At 39.7% G+C, this 16,540-nt stretch overlaps 1 protein-coding gene across 1 annotated transcript in view; it reads left to right on the top strand.

Annotated features, from left to right (window-relative positions):
• MLIP (muscular LMNA interacting protein) overlaps positions 1-16,540 on the top strand; it is a gene marked incomplete at its 5' end in the record, with an annotated part of 117,263 nt that overhangs the window by 76,759 nt on the left and 23,964 nt on the right. The window contains 3 exons of the mRNA XM_082305991.1: positions 567-611; positions 9,167-9,292; positions 14,280-14,468. Of these exons, the coding sequence (XP_082162117.1) occupies positions 567-611; positions 9,167-9,292; positions 14,280-14,468 (360 nt within the window). The remainder of the gene's footprint in view (positions 1-566; positions 612-9,166; positions 9,293-14,279; positions 14,469-16,540) is intronic.

Below are 16,540 nucleotides of genomic sequence, written 5' to 3'. Positions count from 1 at the left end.
CACTGTGTGGGCAAATAAGCATGTGGCACATGGCTATTTAACATACACACACAAATATTTTGCATTCATTCCATTTACCCTTGATCTGGAAAACAGGGCTTCCACTGTTCAATGTATACTCAGGAAAAAAAAAGTAATGCTTGATTAGGATTTTTCTGGTTTTCATAATGCGAAGTCAGAAGGATGAGAGGTTGAACCGAGCTCCCAATACAATTGATAGTGTTAATAAGATTGATGCTGCAAATTAACAGACTCAGAAATATCTAGCAGGCTCAGAAATGTCATGATTTACATTTTGAGATTAGATTGAGATGAAAAAGTGAAATTTTGTTGCACTTGGAAAAAAGTATCCCTAAAATTTTAACAACAGGCATTCATATTTGATTATACCTAGAAATAAACTGGAAATGACAATATTTTATCTTCTCGTACCAGTTGCATGTCACTGCATCAGTGGTAAAAGCTTCTGTACCTAAGCATACTGCTGTCCATGGATTTTTCTTCTGTCATCGCTATAATCACTATGATGTTGTATGTAATACTGTATATATTTACCTTTTTTGCAGGCCAACCTTTACAAATCAGCACCTATGGTGACAGAGAATCAGCTGGTATGTATTGCACAGCTGTGATACACTGTTTCTCAAAATTTGCACAACGGCAAAATCTAAAGTAATTATTATTTACTTTCTTAATGCTTTGAAAGAAGCTGCAGTCAATGCCCTCCTAAAAAGCTGGATTGCTTCTACAAAGCTGCATTGCTTTCTTCTGTACTGAATACACACCTGTTTTAAGTAACTGTAAATCCTGACACCACTTGTAAACCCATGGACCACATGACAAACTAGAATCCTGCTGAATCTTGAGGTGTATGACAACTATAGAGTCTACTGCTGGTTCTTGGACTCTTTTAATATTCCAATTCTACAATTTTGTTTATATGCAACAACGTTCTGGCATCTATTTTCTTCTTACACGCTGGTTTAAATCGAAGCTGACTTAACTAATGAAAAGCAAGGGGAAAATCAAATAAAGAAAGGGAGATTATGCATCAGATGTTCATTTCAGCTCTGATCACAATTTAGTCCTGTTGGAGCCAAACTTCCTGAAGAAGAGTCAGAAGAGAGGTCATGGAGCCTGTCCAAGTGACAGTGACTGCTAATGAATGCTTAGGGAAAAAATGAGATGTGGATGAGAAATTTTCCCCATTGTATTTCAGCTAATGAATCAATTTCTTCTGTATAGTAATCTTTGACCACTTCTTCTTTCATGGCTTTTTCCAGTTACTTTTTGAATCTTGTTATACTTTGGTCTCTATAACATTCTGTAGCAAAAGGGTTTACTTTTTAATTATGCATCGTGTGAAATAGTACTTTATTTCTTTGTTTTAAACCTACTACTTAACCTCAGTTCTTGTACTGAAACAGCAAATAATTATTCTTTCTTCACTTTCTAAGTAATATAAATTATTTTCTAGGTATTAACCATAATACCCTATCAGTCACCTCTTTTTCATACAGAAAAGTCAAAATTGCTTAGTCACTCTTTGAGAAGTATGCATACTGTCCCATATCTTTGATGATCCTTGTTACCCTTTTCTATATATTTTTCAGGTTTTTGTTTTTGAGACTGGGAGACTAAAACCATAAACTGCTCTTGTCTAGCTCTGAACACAGCGCTTCCTATTTACATGATGATGTGATAAGGTTCTTTACTGTTATTTCTATTCCTTTCTTAACAATTCCTGGTAATTTATTTAGTTCATCTTATTTGCATTGAGCATTAAGCCAATGTTTGCATGGAACTGTATACAATAAACTCAAGATATATTTTCTGAGTAGTAAGAGGTACTTTCTGAGCTAACGAGTTCATCACTGCATGTGTAAGTTTAGGATGTAGTTTAGTTTTCCCCTGTGAAATGTATCAATGTTGAATTCAGTTAAGTTTCGCCTGCCTTTTTGTCATTCATTCACTCAGTATCATAAAATCTCTCTGCAACTCTTTGCACTGATATTTTTTTACTCCCCTGAATGATTCAGCATTACCAGCAAACTTTGTCACCTTACTAGCCACTCTTTTCTAGTCGATGTACATCCATAATTCAAGGCCAGATTCCAGAGCACATCTCTGAGGAACTCTGTGACTTCTCTACACTGTGAAATTTAAACATTTATTCCAGCCTTTTGCTTCCAATCTTCTAACTGGTCCATAGGAAATATTCTCTTTTACTCTGTAGCAGTTTCATTTCCTTAGCAGACCCTGCTGAAAGACCTTCACTAAAGCCTTTGGAAATCCACATGCAGCATGGCTGCACATCCACTGGACTTTATACTCTGTGATGCAGCCTCATTTTGTTATCCCTGGTCATACATTTAGGGACCCAGTGGGAAAAAAAAAACAAACACTGAGTCTCACATAAGATGGTCTGTTGATTCTCACTTGGTTTCATCTAATGTGTGTTCCTAGATGCCAAAATATTCTCATATTGCTAGTTTAAACATAACCTACATCTGCTGTATCGGCCAGCTTTCTCGCATCACTGACTCTTTAAAATAACTGTAAAAGATTTTTTGTGAGTGCCCTTTCAAAAGCCATTCCCTATTTGTCCATATGTATACTAATTCTGTTCTTTAGTATAGTTTGCTCATATTACTTTGCACAGCTTGAAATGTCACAGAGTGATCTGTGATTCCTGGTTCTCTTCAGGATCTTATAGTAAAACCTGCCCCATAGTTGCCACTTCTCATTCTTCTGGTGCTGATTATGTCTGAAATTAATACCACAGTTCATGATGTGGCAATTTCACATTGGAATTTCTTCACAACTTTATTTATTCCTTGCACTTTATTTGCTCATTTTATTGATTTGTTCTCAAATCTCTCCTATTGACACTGTACTCGAGAGAGTTCCTCCAAATTGTTTCTTTGCCAGTGTGAGAACCTCCCAAAGTCTTCCTGTGAGGAAAGTTGAAGTGAGGAATTGATATTCAGCCTTGGTCTCGTCTTTGTGCATCTTTTTTATATCTTGATTATATCTACTGGCCCCATAGACTTTTAGTTGTTAGGAAATTTAGCAAGTTTTTTTTCTCAAAGTCTTTCTTGGCCTAATATATGACATTTCTATATTATGGCCTAGATTTTCTTTTTTTTTTTCTTTTTGTTTTTCCCCTCTCTAGATTATATTTAAACTCAACTTTCTGTCTTTGGAGCCTTTTCCTCCTTATTCCTTTTTTCACTTTTTGCACTGCTCTTTGAACATCCCAGAATTTACTGATCTCTTAAACTCTTCTTATAAGCTGATGCACACCTTCTCTGAAACATTACTGTCTTAAGCGGTATTCTGGTCACCTATAACCATTTCATCCTTTTAGCAGCTCCTTTGATTTTTTTTTTCTTTTTTTTTTCAATAGCTATTTTAATTACTTAACCATATATTTTATTTCACCTGTTTAAAATTGCAGTTACTACAGTGGAATTCTTGTGCGTGTTTTTTGTTCAGAGAGCAATGCTGTCTCTGAGCACATTGTGATCTCTATTCATGAATGACGATTCTTCAGTAGTAACATTTTTACTTAGAAATTTTGCAGTATTTATGATTCAGCCAATTACTTCTCCTCTTGTGGAGTTTCTAGCTCTACCAGGGACCGATTATTTAGGGTGACCAGAAATGTTGCATCTATATCTCTCAACTATGTGACTTCTATCCAATGGAGAGGTGAAGCATTGGGCATGCCACTGTGACTCTCATCAACAATTTTTGTACTCTTTTAAAAGGTGACTGTGAATGACTCATGATAACAAAGTACAAAGCCATACCCAGCACACCAACACAACACACAATATTGTCATTGTCATTAATAGTAACTTTTTTCTTTATATATCATGCAAATAAGGCAAAATTCACGTGGGGCCAGTCTTGCATACCTTGGTACTATTGTTCTAGGTCTTTTTGGTTCAGATATTTTAATGCTACATCAGCCATCCATGGTTTTTGAGTGTGCAATGAAAGGATTTATAAAAATATATTTATATACAAAAATAGTAGAAAAGGAGTCATATCTATTTAGACCAAATACAGAATGGCATTTCTCTATTTTGTGAGCAGGTTTAAATGGTAGTAACAGAAAGAACACAGTGCAGCTTCTTGCACGAAAAGAATTGTGGATAGGAGTTGTAGGGACTCGAGGCTGGACAGAGGATGAGTTCAAGCATTTGAAAGGAAGAAAAACATTAGAGAAAAATAGATAACAATCCCCATGGTCTGGTCCAGGAGATAAAGTTGGGGTGTTTCAGTTAATATCTATACATATTTCTATGACTTATTTTGTTCTGGGGTATTCTAGGTGTGACTTGGCAGCTTGAAGTATTTTTCCTCAAATTAATTTGAAGCACATGTATTACTGAGGTTCTGGTATTTCCTACATTTAAAGCTGTTGAGATCAAAGCTTAAAATTCAGCAACTTTTAAGATCCACTTCAGGTCAGAATAACATCAAATATAGCATACTTGTCAGGTCCAGCATAAAATCAGGGGTCATGGGTGCATCTATCCACCTAAAATCATTTCATGGCCTTTGAGCACCGATGAACGACTTCTGGAAGGCAGTGTTTGCCATGGGTCTACATCTATACTTTGTCAAGCACCAATATGCAGGCACTGCTGAAGTGAAATGTGTCACGTATACCGAGGAGTGGGCTGTACAGAGCCATCACACAGCAAAGCAGGAAATGAAAGACATTCCTGATATACCAAAAGAAAATGTGTGTGAAGGGAACGTACATGTGCTAAAAGAGTTTCCTAAAGAAAGGGAAGGAAGCAGAGAGGGAAGCAGAGAGCAGCCTCAGGGCTGAGGGCTTGCCCTTAGCCCTCTCCTTGCCACCAGCCTGGGGAGCGAGCAGTGCCTGGGCAAACCTGCTCCCTTTTCTCGTCCCCTTTCCCCAGAACAGCAGCAGAGGTGAGTGCCTCCTTCACACTACTCTCACTGTGGGTCTGTTCCTTTTCTCCAGCTGTTAAGAAAAAGACTCATCCCTGTACTGATTCTAGCTTTGGTTTAGTTTAGCACAGAGTCAGTGGAAAGCATGATACAATATAGCATCAGACATCTTGTTGAAAATTCAGCTGTTTCTTGAAATGCAAATATTTCAGTATGAACAAAAATAAACACAACCTCAATTTCAAAGAGGTGACTGTCCTTGTTCTGTGTGCTCTGGTGCAAGACGTGCTGCTGCTTCAGCATGGAGGTGGAGAAAATAATTATCCTTCCTTCCTAGGCTTTTCAAAGTGATGTGAATAATTTACTACTTAGCCACGGGAAAAGGAAATATTTTTGACCACAGTTGTATGCCTTCACACCTTCAAATGTACTAAGGGAGAACTTCATTGTAGACTGGTACACTGCCTGGAATGTTTTATTGCATTTTTGCAAGTGTAAGGCCTCTACAAGGGAAAATAAACTAATATGTTCAACAACGTATTTCCCTTTGTGAAGACTAATTTGTGGCAGAAAAGAAATAGAAGGGGAATATGTTAAGGTGATTCACAGTTCAACTAGACAAAGCGTCTATGTTTTTATTGTTAGGGCAAAATGCATCTTTTTGCTGACAGTGGAAACTGCAATGCTTCTTCATGACAAAGGAGCCAGTTCCTCACTGTCCGAAAGCAGGTGCTCTCAACAGTTTAGAGGCTCCTCAGGTGACTCTGTCTTCTCAGTGCTGACAGAAGATGACCGCATTGTCTAGGGCGTGCTGCGTTGCATACATGCCCCATCTGCCTCAGGGTCCTTTCCCCAAAACTAATGAGTTTGTTGGAAAGGACTGGGAATGGTTCTTCTCCATGAGGGAATTCTTTGGTTATTGCATTTGAAGCAGAAGGCTTCAAAGACTGCAAGAGACTATTTGTACAGAAAAGTTGGCTGTAAAGGCTATGCAGGCAAACAGATGGACTTGGTGCTTGCTATTTGTCAAGTGAGGTCTGATGGACTCAGAGCAGAAAGGAAAGAAAGACGGCAGCTAACTCTTCTATCCCAAGCCTAGCTCTCCTGTTGTGTTATATATTTTTCTCTGATCATGTTGTATGTTTGTTATTCATTTGTCTGGTTGTCGCAGAGGCAGGCTGCTTCAAAACAGCACTGCATCGAAAACATTAAAAAGCCAATTCCTTGTTAAACATCATTGAGAGGCAACTTTCTTGTTTACAGGAAAGTTGTTCAGGTATCCAGAATGACTTAATGTCTGTGTAGTGACACAAAGCACCACAAGGAGGGAATGCAGTCATTGCTAGCTATCAAAGAGGGGTCTGGCCCTACATACTTTGGGGATCTCTGAATACTCTGGATAAGGGGAAGTGACAGTGACTTGGATAGGAGAAACATGGGACTCAGAGGATTTTAGGCCTCTGCTGAGAGGAACAGGGTTGCAACTGGGACCTTACTCACCGGTTTCAGCAAGATCTCAGGGAGAACCAGTGTCATAATAACAGAAGAAAAAATTAGAGGTGAACATGCCCATACACCTGCTGACGAGAAGTTCAGTCTTCTGACTTTTGGGGCAAATATGCACGGCTCATTTTCTTACAGGTAAAATACCTTCTGTCCCTGAAGAAGGGTGACCATGTCCATACTGCCTATCAAGAGATGCCCTGGTCCACCATATCTTCCTATTTCTGACTGTGCACTTGTTGACCTGGGCCAAAACCATGCCAGGGAGTACCCTGGCACTGAATCAGTACAACTGATTATGGGTCAGCTCTGGAGCTTGTGTCTTGGCCTTGTGTAATTTGCTAATAGGGCTGTAGCCCATGATGGCAGCCCATTGCAACCATAACAGACTTTACCATTTTTCAGTGTTGCTGTAGGAAGACCAGCACTTTCCTTGGCAAAACTAAGTCTTAGCTTGTTTCTCAGCAGTGTCAGTTGTGCTACCTGCTATCAAAGAAAGAGTTCAAGTTTTTAGTTTTGGATCAAAGATTTTATATAACTTGTCAGGGAGCTAATAAAGTATTTAAAATTCTGGTTGCTGCCTGATATCTGACATTCTGTTAGCAGAATCAGACATGAACATATGATTCAGTCAGCACTTGAGTGTGTAATGTTGTTCAGAAAATGCTTCCTTAAAAGCATTTCTACAGTGTGCTTTTGGAAGAGGTTTCCTACATAAGGAGAGTAGCTTATCCTTGATGATTTCAGGTACCTCATTGTGCTTTTAATTGCATGGTTACATGGTGTGGAGGAGTGCTGGAAGGCCACAGGTCCTTTGTCTGTGTAATGATGACTTGATAACAACTGTAGGCTTCTTTTTATTTTTATGTTTACCTTTGTGTTGAAAGCCAGTAGTCTGTCACTTTTACAAACTCTTCTCAAAATCTTGGAGAGGAAAATAATTATTTTATGGTGAATCCTACAAAGAAATAGTCATGAGCTATGGACTGTAAGTTCATTAAATGAGTACCATATCTTTCACTAAGTTGAACTTCATGAAAAAGTTTAAGTTTTTAATGCAACTGGGCAGTCATTACTGTTTTAAAAAAGTTAATATCACCTCATGGCTTATTTTTTGCTTCCAGTTGAGTATGTTTCTTCTTATTTGATGAGGCAGATGAAAAAGGGCCTCAACCTGTGGAAAGGAGGGAGGGCATAAAACACAAAGCTAAGGGAAGATATTTTGCTGCCTGGGCCTTGCTCTTCCCAGGTGTTTTGTGCTCCTCCCACCTTTGCTGCCTTCCACGCAGACCCTGGGCACTGCTCTGTCCTTTCCCAGGGGAGAGGCAGAAACACAAGATGTGGGGACATCTCCTGCCTCCTGCACCCTTCCCCTCCAATGGGCACCCCTCTTGCCCTGTCTTTGCTGGATGCCTGCAGATCCATAACTATGTTTACATGATACATCCAGCAATCTCAGCTGCATCATTTTAAGCTTACTTTCATGGTAAACGTCTCTTTTTCCCAGACAGACTGCTTAGGTGTATTGCTCTTGCAAATAGGCAGATGGCGTTATTAAATGTACATAGTCTAACTCTTAAAAATAAATCTAGTGGTGAATCAAGTTTCTTCTCTTCATTTTCATACCCTGCTGGGTGCTGAAGATGGGGACTTGTGACAGTACCTGTTTCTCAGTCCCAGCTGGGCAAGCTGCCCTCTGGCTGCAACCACAGAAGGAGCTCAGCAGCAGTCCTGTTATCTATATCAGTTGTGAAAAAGACAGCTCATCTTCTGTGGGGTAGCTGTAACAGAGAAGAATATAATTGAGTTATTGAAAAATTTAAATTCAATCACAGACCCCCCCCCAGGACTTCAATACTTACCAAATTCCAGTGAGAACGTACACTTTTTTCTTCCTTTTCTTTGGTTACTGAACAAGATGTCTATTTTAAAATTATCCCCTAGCCACTATTTAGAGTTTATGCCACAATCCATCATGTCAGACTTTACTGTAAGAATTCTGAAAATCACAGATGTACTCAATTGACAAGTTAATAGTCAATTTTTTGATTGGCTGGTAGCTAACCAAGACATTTTTTCTTGATTAAATAATCCAATTTGTCTGAAATGAGGGGTATCACACATCTGTGCTGACTAAATTCTCTAAAATTGTACTTTTCCAAGTGAACTCTTAAAGATACTGTCAAAATCCAGCATGCAATTACTGGTATTATTCCCCAGAAAGACTTTCCCCTAATATGTTGCTGCCTGGGTGTAAGTTAACAGCATCACATTATCCTTCCTTTTTCCAGTTACTGTTTTGAGGAGCCCAGAACAGAATTTGCAGCATGAAAGCAGACATATGGCTGTGCATAAAGTGTGACTTGATGAACTTATCAAGAAGCAGCTGAACAGCTAGCAAAAACATCCAGCAAACCCCACAAACAATAGTTTGACAGCCCAGCATCTATTTTTGTGTTAGTAACAAACAGATGTCAGTGATGAGGTTCTGTGCATAAAAACAGCTCTTGCTATTTTTGTCTGCAGTCTGTATTAAAAGTAGGCCAGGCAGCATGACACCTGAATAATTTTGATGGTGAAATATGTTATTAGTAACATTTTTAAAAAAAATCTAGTCACTACAGCCTCATTGGAGTTGACTTGTCCAACAAATATTCTGTAAACTGTAAAGTATTTTATTTTATTTTATTTTTCTTCCATCTCTTTTCTCCTGGGTGTGCTATGGGTCAAGACAAAACCTGGTGTCATTCGTCCCGTGCTGGTGAAAGGAAAGAGTGCACAGCAAAAGGAGGAGCCCTATCAACCCAATCCTTTTAAAAAGTACCTTGAAGAAATCAGTGATCAAGATATTGAGCAGGTGAGTAACTCTTTGAAGGATTTAGTAGCCTCAGCTAGCTTCCTTAAAGATGATGGAATAATCTCAGATCCTTATTTTGTCCTGGTCTCTTGTTTTTAGTTAGATGATTCCCCAAGGGGCACCTTGCTCCTGGAGGAGAGCCTCCAGGCTGGAGACGGGCAGCTGGGCTTTCTACAGGGACATTTTTTGTGGCGATCTAAAATCCTGTATGTTGAGGAGAGGGTCTTTTAATGATGTCCATAGGAAACACTACACAAAAGAAAGTGGAAACTCTGTGCTCACCTGTCAAGCAGGTGTCTGGATCAGATCTACTAGAAAGCGCTTCCTCCATTTGGACTCCAGACCCGAATCCTCTTTAAAGAGAAATGAGGACAGCAAGGACTGGGCAAGGTTCACTCTTCCCTCTCCAAGGGAGGCTGCAGAAGAACCCCAGTGAGTTTCTGTGTCACTCCCCAGTGCATAGCTCCCCCAGGTCCGTATTCAGGTCCCTCCACAGCTTGAGGGAACTGCTTTTCTACTGCACACGAGGGTCATTAACAGGCAGCTCACGGGGCAGCAAAAGTGCTATCTTCTCCCACAGACCTCTGCATAAAGCCGTAGGATCACTTTGCAAAAACACATCTTGAACTTTGCTGACCTGTATGAGACATTATCTCAGAGAAACCCCAGATAAATGATTCTGTCAGCCTTTTCTTGTGCATTTTTGTTTGCGTGCATTACTGTGAATTAAACCTTAACTGCAATACATAATCCGAATGTCCCTGTAGGAGCTTATTATTAACCTATCCAGTCTGTTCTGAATCTTCCATCTGGAGGGTAGTAAAATGAAGTCAGTAGTCCTCTTGCCAGACACGATGTGAATAAAATACCTTACTAATTGAATTTCTCTTACTTCTGTGACTCTCTAGTCACATTACAGAGAGACTTTAGCAATGGCAGTCCTCTGTTCTTCCTTTTAGAACTGAAATTTTTAAGATTTTCATTTTAGTTCTTTCCATTCCTCCCCATAGCTCTGACACTGCAGGACATTCCCAGTATTTCTCAAGAGTACCGCAGCATTACAAACAGAGAAAGATTTTTTTGTAGCATCAGTGGGTTCCAGCAACACATATGGCTGGCATTAGAAGTTTTCTCACTCTATGGGTTTCTACAGAATGTAGAGTTTCTGTAAAATATAAGAAAAAATGAATACATATCATTATTAACAATTTGTCTCTGAACTTTTGAGGCTGACAGTGAATATTTGACTTCAGAGACTACGTGTGAGTTCATAGTGAGTTTTTCATGCTTTAACTTACTGAAAACCTTCTGATGCCTTCTGTGTTGCCATTTGGCTGGGATGAAAGAGGAGGAGAGCTGACCGAGAGCTGCTGCTAGAGAACTTCTGGTCTAGGCCACCTCAGCAGGACCTCGCTGCAAAAGCAGGGGCAGCTCATACCTCCCGTTCATTAGGGCTGGGCACTGATTCCGCTGGCTATAGTTTTTCTGATGAAGGAATGATGCAGTCACCAAACTTTGTATCTTCAGGCAAATACAAACCTGAGGTTACTGGCATACTCAGAAGCTTTCTGACATTTGAAGCTAATTGTGAAAACAAATCAGCTTACTCCTTATAAATTACTTATGGTACGTATTACTGAAGTACTGAGGATGTCATAAGTCCATGAATAAATGTGGTTGTTATAACAAAAGCCAAATTTTTTTTTATATAAAAGCTATGAATTGAAATGAACTAAAAAAATAGTGCACTGACTTTGATAGATGGAAAAGTTAATTTCACAATGAATATGTTCAGTTTTGCTTCCTTTATTTAAAAGAACAATTATAAATGCTTTGAAGTACTGATAAATTAGCATTTTTATCCTTACCTAAGAAATATCTCAAGTTGCTGTAAAATACTTGTTATTTTGGGGAGTCCTCTATTAAGGCATCTTTGTTCTGAAAAAGGAACTACTTAGGCCTGTATTTAGATGGATTCATTGACTTAAAAGGGACTGGTTTTGTTTGTGTGAGAAATGGTTATATGATTCTAGTGGTGGTCTGTTATAATAATTAATAATACCATAATAGCCAGATCTAGGGAAAACACTAAAGCACATGCTTACATCACAGCACGCGCCTACAATTTCCGCTCTTGCCTCTCAGAGTAGGTTTATGGTGCTGGTATGAGTCCCTCCTGCGTGGATACTTGGGTGCCCACGTGAGGATGTTCACAATCTTACAGCATCTCTGAAACTCTCCTGAGGAGTTTTAGTGCCTCTAAGAGGGCTGCAGCCCTCACTGCCTGTGAAACTGGGCTCTGTGCCCAGGCAACAGTTTGAAACTTGCAGTGGTGGTCCCTAACCATGGGGCTGTTAGCCTATGAGGACACTTGTTCTCCCTCTTCACCTGCTCTCAGTAGTTAGCATTTTTGGCTGCACAGCGGCTGGCTTCTAAAGACTGGGAGGTGTTCCCACCAATATTACTCTGAAATTAGGTAAATTGACTGCTTTCGTGGAACATGAGAGTTGTGGATTAAAACTAGGAGACTAGCAGCTAAGCTTTCTGCTTTCTGTGGAAGAGCTGGTACTAGTCCACTTGTCCTCAAATAAGAACTTAGCAGGCATCTACTGCAGCTGAGGGCAAAACTGCCCATACTGTTACTGATTTTCCCTGGTTTTCTTTGGAGATTTTCCCAGTCCTGCTAGGAGGTTCAGCTCTTATATTTCTGTTGTCTCCCTCTCTCTGCATTTTCTTTTCCTTTCTTTCTAATACCATTGCCAACAACACCCTCCCTAGGTGACGTTGCTGCTCCTTCACCCAGCCCATCTTGAAAGGACAGACCCTTCAGGCTGCATCTTTGAGGATGGTACAGACTAGATGAGGTTCCAGATGGCATCAGCTTTATTAACTTATCTCTTTTGATTTTTCTTAGCCTTCCGCAGTACATCCCCTTCCTGCCAAACCTCCCAGTGTGTCACTGAACACTGGTGACTATGTGGGTGACATTCAGTTTGAGACATAACGATTCAGGCAGCTGTAACTGCTGACCTTCAACTTCATGTCCCTGTGTTGAACACATGTCTTTTTGCACAACAAAGAATAGCTTGTTTGCGTCATTAAGAAATGTCCCCATGTGGAAAAGGCCATTTCCCTTGTAAAAAAATAGTGATTTTTGCTTTAACAGGCAGCTGTTCTCATGCAGATAATCCAAAGTCATGGATGGAGAAAAGAAGAGATTTCTAAAATAGTAAAGATCATCTGGAAAGGGAGTAGCTCAGCTCACAGATAGCTCTTTTTATCTGTGTTCTGAGTACACTGTATATAGATTGACACTGGTGTGCCAATTAAATTTATAAACCAGGGAAAAATCCCATTTTATTTTGGCTTTTTCTGATATTAGCCTATGCTGTCTTCTTTTTTTTTTTCTTCCCCTGAGGATATATACAACTTGTAGCACTGGCTATTCAGTGGATATCCCCCTATCAAACACTTGCTGCAGAGAGAGTGTAGTATTTCTGAGGGTCCAATCTGACAGTATTAAGCTTTCCACATTTTTAGATGCCCTTACTGGAGATGGTAATATCCCCATCATGAGAAAGAATTTTTTTCCTCTTGCTTAGTACATTTCAGTAATGTTTCAGGAATTTTGCAAGTATGCTCCAGTTTGTTCAAAAAAGCACCATAAAATATTCTGGAAGTATATGTAACTCGTGAGCAGCGCTGACATGATGGCTTAATGAAAATTTTCATTTCAAACTGGGGAAGCAGAATCTTTTTTTGGGAAAAAATAAGGCATTTTGTTACATACTAATATGAAAACAACTCATAATGAATGTTAGAGAATTCATGCGCTTGCAAATACTTAACAAGAATGTACATAGGCTCCTTTGTCATTAAAAAAAATAAACCACCTTGGGCAATGGAAGAGCAAGATGATGAACTAAAGATGTATTAGTTACACTTGGCATGAAGCTGTGAGGCCTGTTTGCCAAGGTTTATCATTAATAGAAGTAGGTCTGATGCCTCTGAGGAGGAGCGGCAGGAGGCAAGGTCGGTGTGAAGCGACTGCTGCCTGGTCCCCTTCCAGCCGCTCTCACTGCTGCAGGGCTCTGATCCGCTCATTTGCTCACGCTCACTCTTTTGGCGGGCAATATATTAGCTTCTGCCGGAACTAATCACAGCTCTTGTCACAAATTTTCTGGGTCTTGAGCTCAAAGGCACAGTGCGCAGGGGAGTTTCTTGTCTAGACTCAGCCAGCCAAGTGGGTGAGAATTCAGGATGTATTGTATCAACGGCCTTGACAAAACCTAAGCACGAGATTTGTGCCAAAAGCTGGGTATGCCTCCTTGACTCTATCTCAAATCTTTTAAACATCAATTTTTTAAAAGGATTTTATCCTTTAGGTGCAAAAAGCACATACATATTGGTTTTTTTTAACCAGGAACTATTAACTGCTGACAACTTCCAGTAGTGAAATATATTGTGCCTGCACCTTCATTGCTTTAACTCTTAAATAGCTGAAAAAGCTTGTTAGCATCTTGTTAAAAAGCCTGAAGTGCTCCTGCTAGTACATAGATAAGGTAGACTTTCTTTTGTACCTCTCAGACACTGTTTTCAGATTGGTTTTGCTTCCAATCCACCCTCTCAGAAAATGTTCCAAAATGTGGCCATTTTAACCTAGCACAAGATCCTTCTGGGCTTTCCTTTTCTGTCACTTGAGTGTCAGCTGAGCTGCAGGAGGGAGACGCACTGGATCCCAGTCGAAGCATAACTTTAATGGTTTAATGGGACATCTACTGCAGGTTTTGATGTGTGTACTTTCATGCTGATGAAAATGCTTAATATAGAGCAATTGTGTTGGCATGAAGGTAGAGTATCTTTCTTAGTTAATCATCAAGCCCTATGAAATGTAAAAAAGGTGCAAGACAAGCACTTTGCTTTCTGTCCAAATTTTCTTTTTTTGCATCCATTAATCTGTTTCTGTTTACTTTTCTTTTTTTCATAGGAGACTGCTCTCCTACACCCTCTGTATCCAACTAAACTGATCCCTCCAACTAAGTCCCCTTTGCGTCCTCCGTCCGTCTCCCTTGCTGACTGTTTAAACCCTGGACCTTTCAGCCACTTGTCTTCCATCACGTGTGACGTTCACGAGAACCCTTATAGCCCTTACAGTCACAACTCTTTGTACAATAAGGTGAGCGTCACGTGCGGTGTGATTCAAGAGCTTTGTCAGGCTTTTATCCTTTTGATTCTAGGCAGAATTCATCTGAGTCATTAGGATTCAGTGCTGGCAGGTGCTCTGGAAGATGCATCTCAGACGAGCCTGTGTCTCCAGTGCCCCTGGAGATATTGCTGCTTTACCTTCCCTCAGCACAGCTTGTGTCAGGGCTTGCTTCCTCCAGATCAGCTAGGACAGGGCTCCAACCACTCTTCTTTCAAGCTACTTGTTCTCTAAAGGAGGAATAATCTATTTCATCCCTCATGCTCAGATTACTTTTTACATTTACCTGTGTTAAGTAATGGGCTATTTCTTTTTTCTTGGGGACTGAGGGAAAGTAGGCTAACCTGAGAGAAATACAGGCTTTTCCAGTGGCTTTATCTGTCATCCTGACAAGCAGTTGTCTCTTGGCAATGCAAAGGGAATTGCACCTTTGCTGACATTTGTGTCGTCTTTGAAACAGCAGTGAAGAAGTTAGACAAAATCTCTGTAGTCCAAGTGTACATGACAGGGCTCGCTAATGAGCTTTGTAAGGTGAAAACTGGGCCCTATGTCGTAACTGAAGTCTTTTCGAAGAGCAGCTGGTGCGAGGTATTTACAATACCTCAAGAGAGCCTGTCTGATGTTAGAAAAGCATCAGTTGTGGAAGTCCATGGAAGATGCTGTTTGGACCCCTCAACTGCATCCCTCCCATGTCCTTTTTTTCTAACAGAATCTGGCTGCAAATGCTCAAACCTTGATGCCAGGAGAGATAATCCCACTCTGAGATGTACAATGTACTTTATTTGCGATGCAAGAGGTTAAAACAGAGTCATTAGGTGCTGTTTCTTTAGGCTATGTCACAGTTTCCTCATCAGGGGAAGCACCAGGGTGAAATACGTGTTACTAGTTTCAGGCACATTGGGACCCGAGACAGCTTTGGAGAGAAGTATCCTCTCTGCAGAGAATGTATGTGGGTCAGCCATCAGACTCTGAAGAAATGCCTGGAAACGCATTTATCTCCCCATTGAGTAGAAACATAATTTAGGTTAATAGGCAGTGTCAATAGTGTCTGAAGTTGGCCCCTCTGTCCTGTGGGATTTATAGAATTTACCATTTTACCCACTTATTAGCATGGACTAAAACTAAAACTAAAACTAAAACTAAAACTAAAACTAAAACGAAAACTAAAACTAGAACTAGAACTAAAACTAAAACTAAAACTATAACCAACCTTCCATTCTGTCTTTGAGGCATCATGAACAAGAGCACCTTTTCAAATCTGCTAGACTGGGTTTTGTTCTGTTTCAATTTTTACTAAACTGGGCTGACATGTTTATTTAGGCAGCAATGATTTTTATGATCAAGTATTTTTTGACAAGTTTCCTGGTTCATTGCAGGGCATTCACATGAACAAACAAACAGTTCATATGACTGCTGAAGCCAGTTTTTATAATGAAAATGGGTATTTGCTGTTGCTAATGAAAACACTGCTAGAAACGCAGAAATTCGTATAGGAAGGCAAAAAAAGCAGGGAAAAGTTGTCTGAAGATAATTAAGATAATGTAATTGTTTGGTATATCATGTTAGCTGTTTTCTCAAACAAGGATATTCTTGCTGAATAATTGCTGACATAAGGAAATTTTACTGCTGCTCTGATTTCCCATAGCACTGTGCACCCAAAACTCTTCTCTTGAATGCAGAGGTCATAGGACAGCCCAACCTGTGTATTTGCATTCCACCCATATGGTGATGATTATGAGGCCTCTTCATCCACAATTTTTTATCTCAAGGCAATTTTGTCATTCCAGACAACCTTTGTGAGCTTTGCAAACTACTAAATGCAGCCACACCTCTCTGATGTTCACAGATTCTTCCTGTACAATGTAAATATGAGAGCTACATCATCTCTTTGATTTCTTCCATTTCCCTGCATAACATGAATTTGCTTTCTTACTAGGTTCATTTTTTACTGTCAGCTGTTAGCAAAGGTATTTCATATGGTTTTTCTGTAAGCTTCACACATCTGTAAACAGTTTTATTTTATTTTTTTATTTTATATATTCTTA

The sequence above is a fragment of the Platalea leucorodia genome (assembly GCF_965183815.1).
Source record: "Platalea leucorodia genome assembly, chromosome: 3".
Lineage (NCBI taxonomy): Eukaryota > Metazoa > Chordata > Aves > Pelecaniformes > Threskiornithidae > Platalea > Platalea leucorodia.
This window is presented reverse-complemented; position numbering and strand designations above follow the sequence as displayed.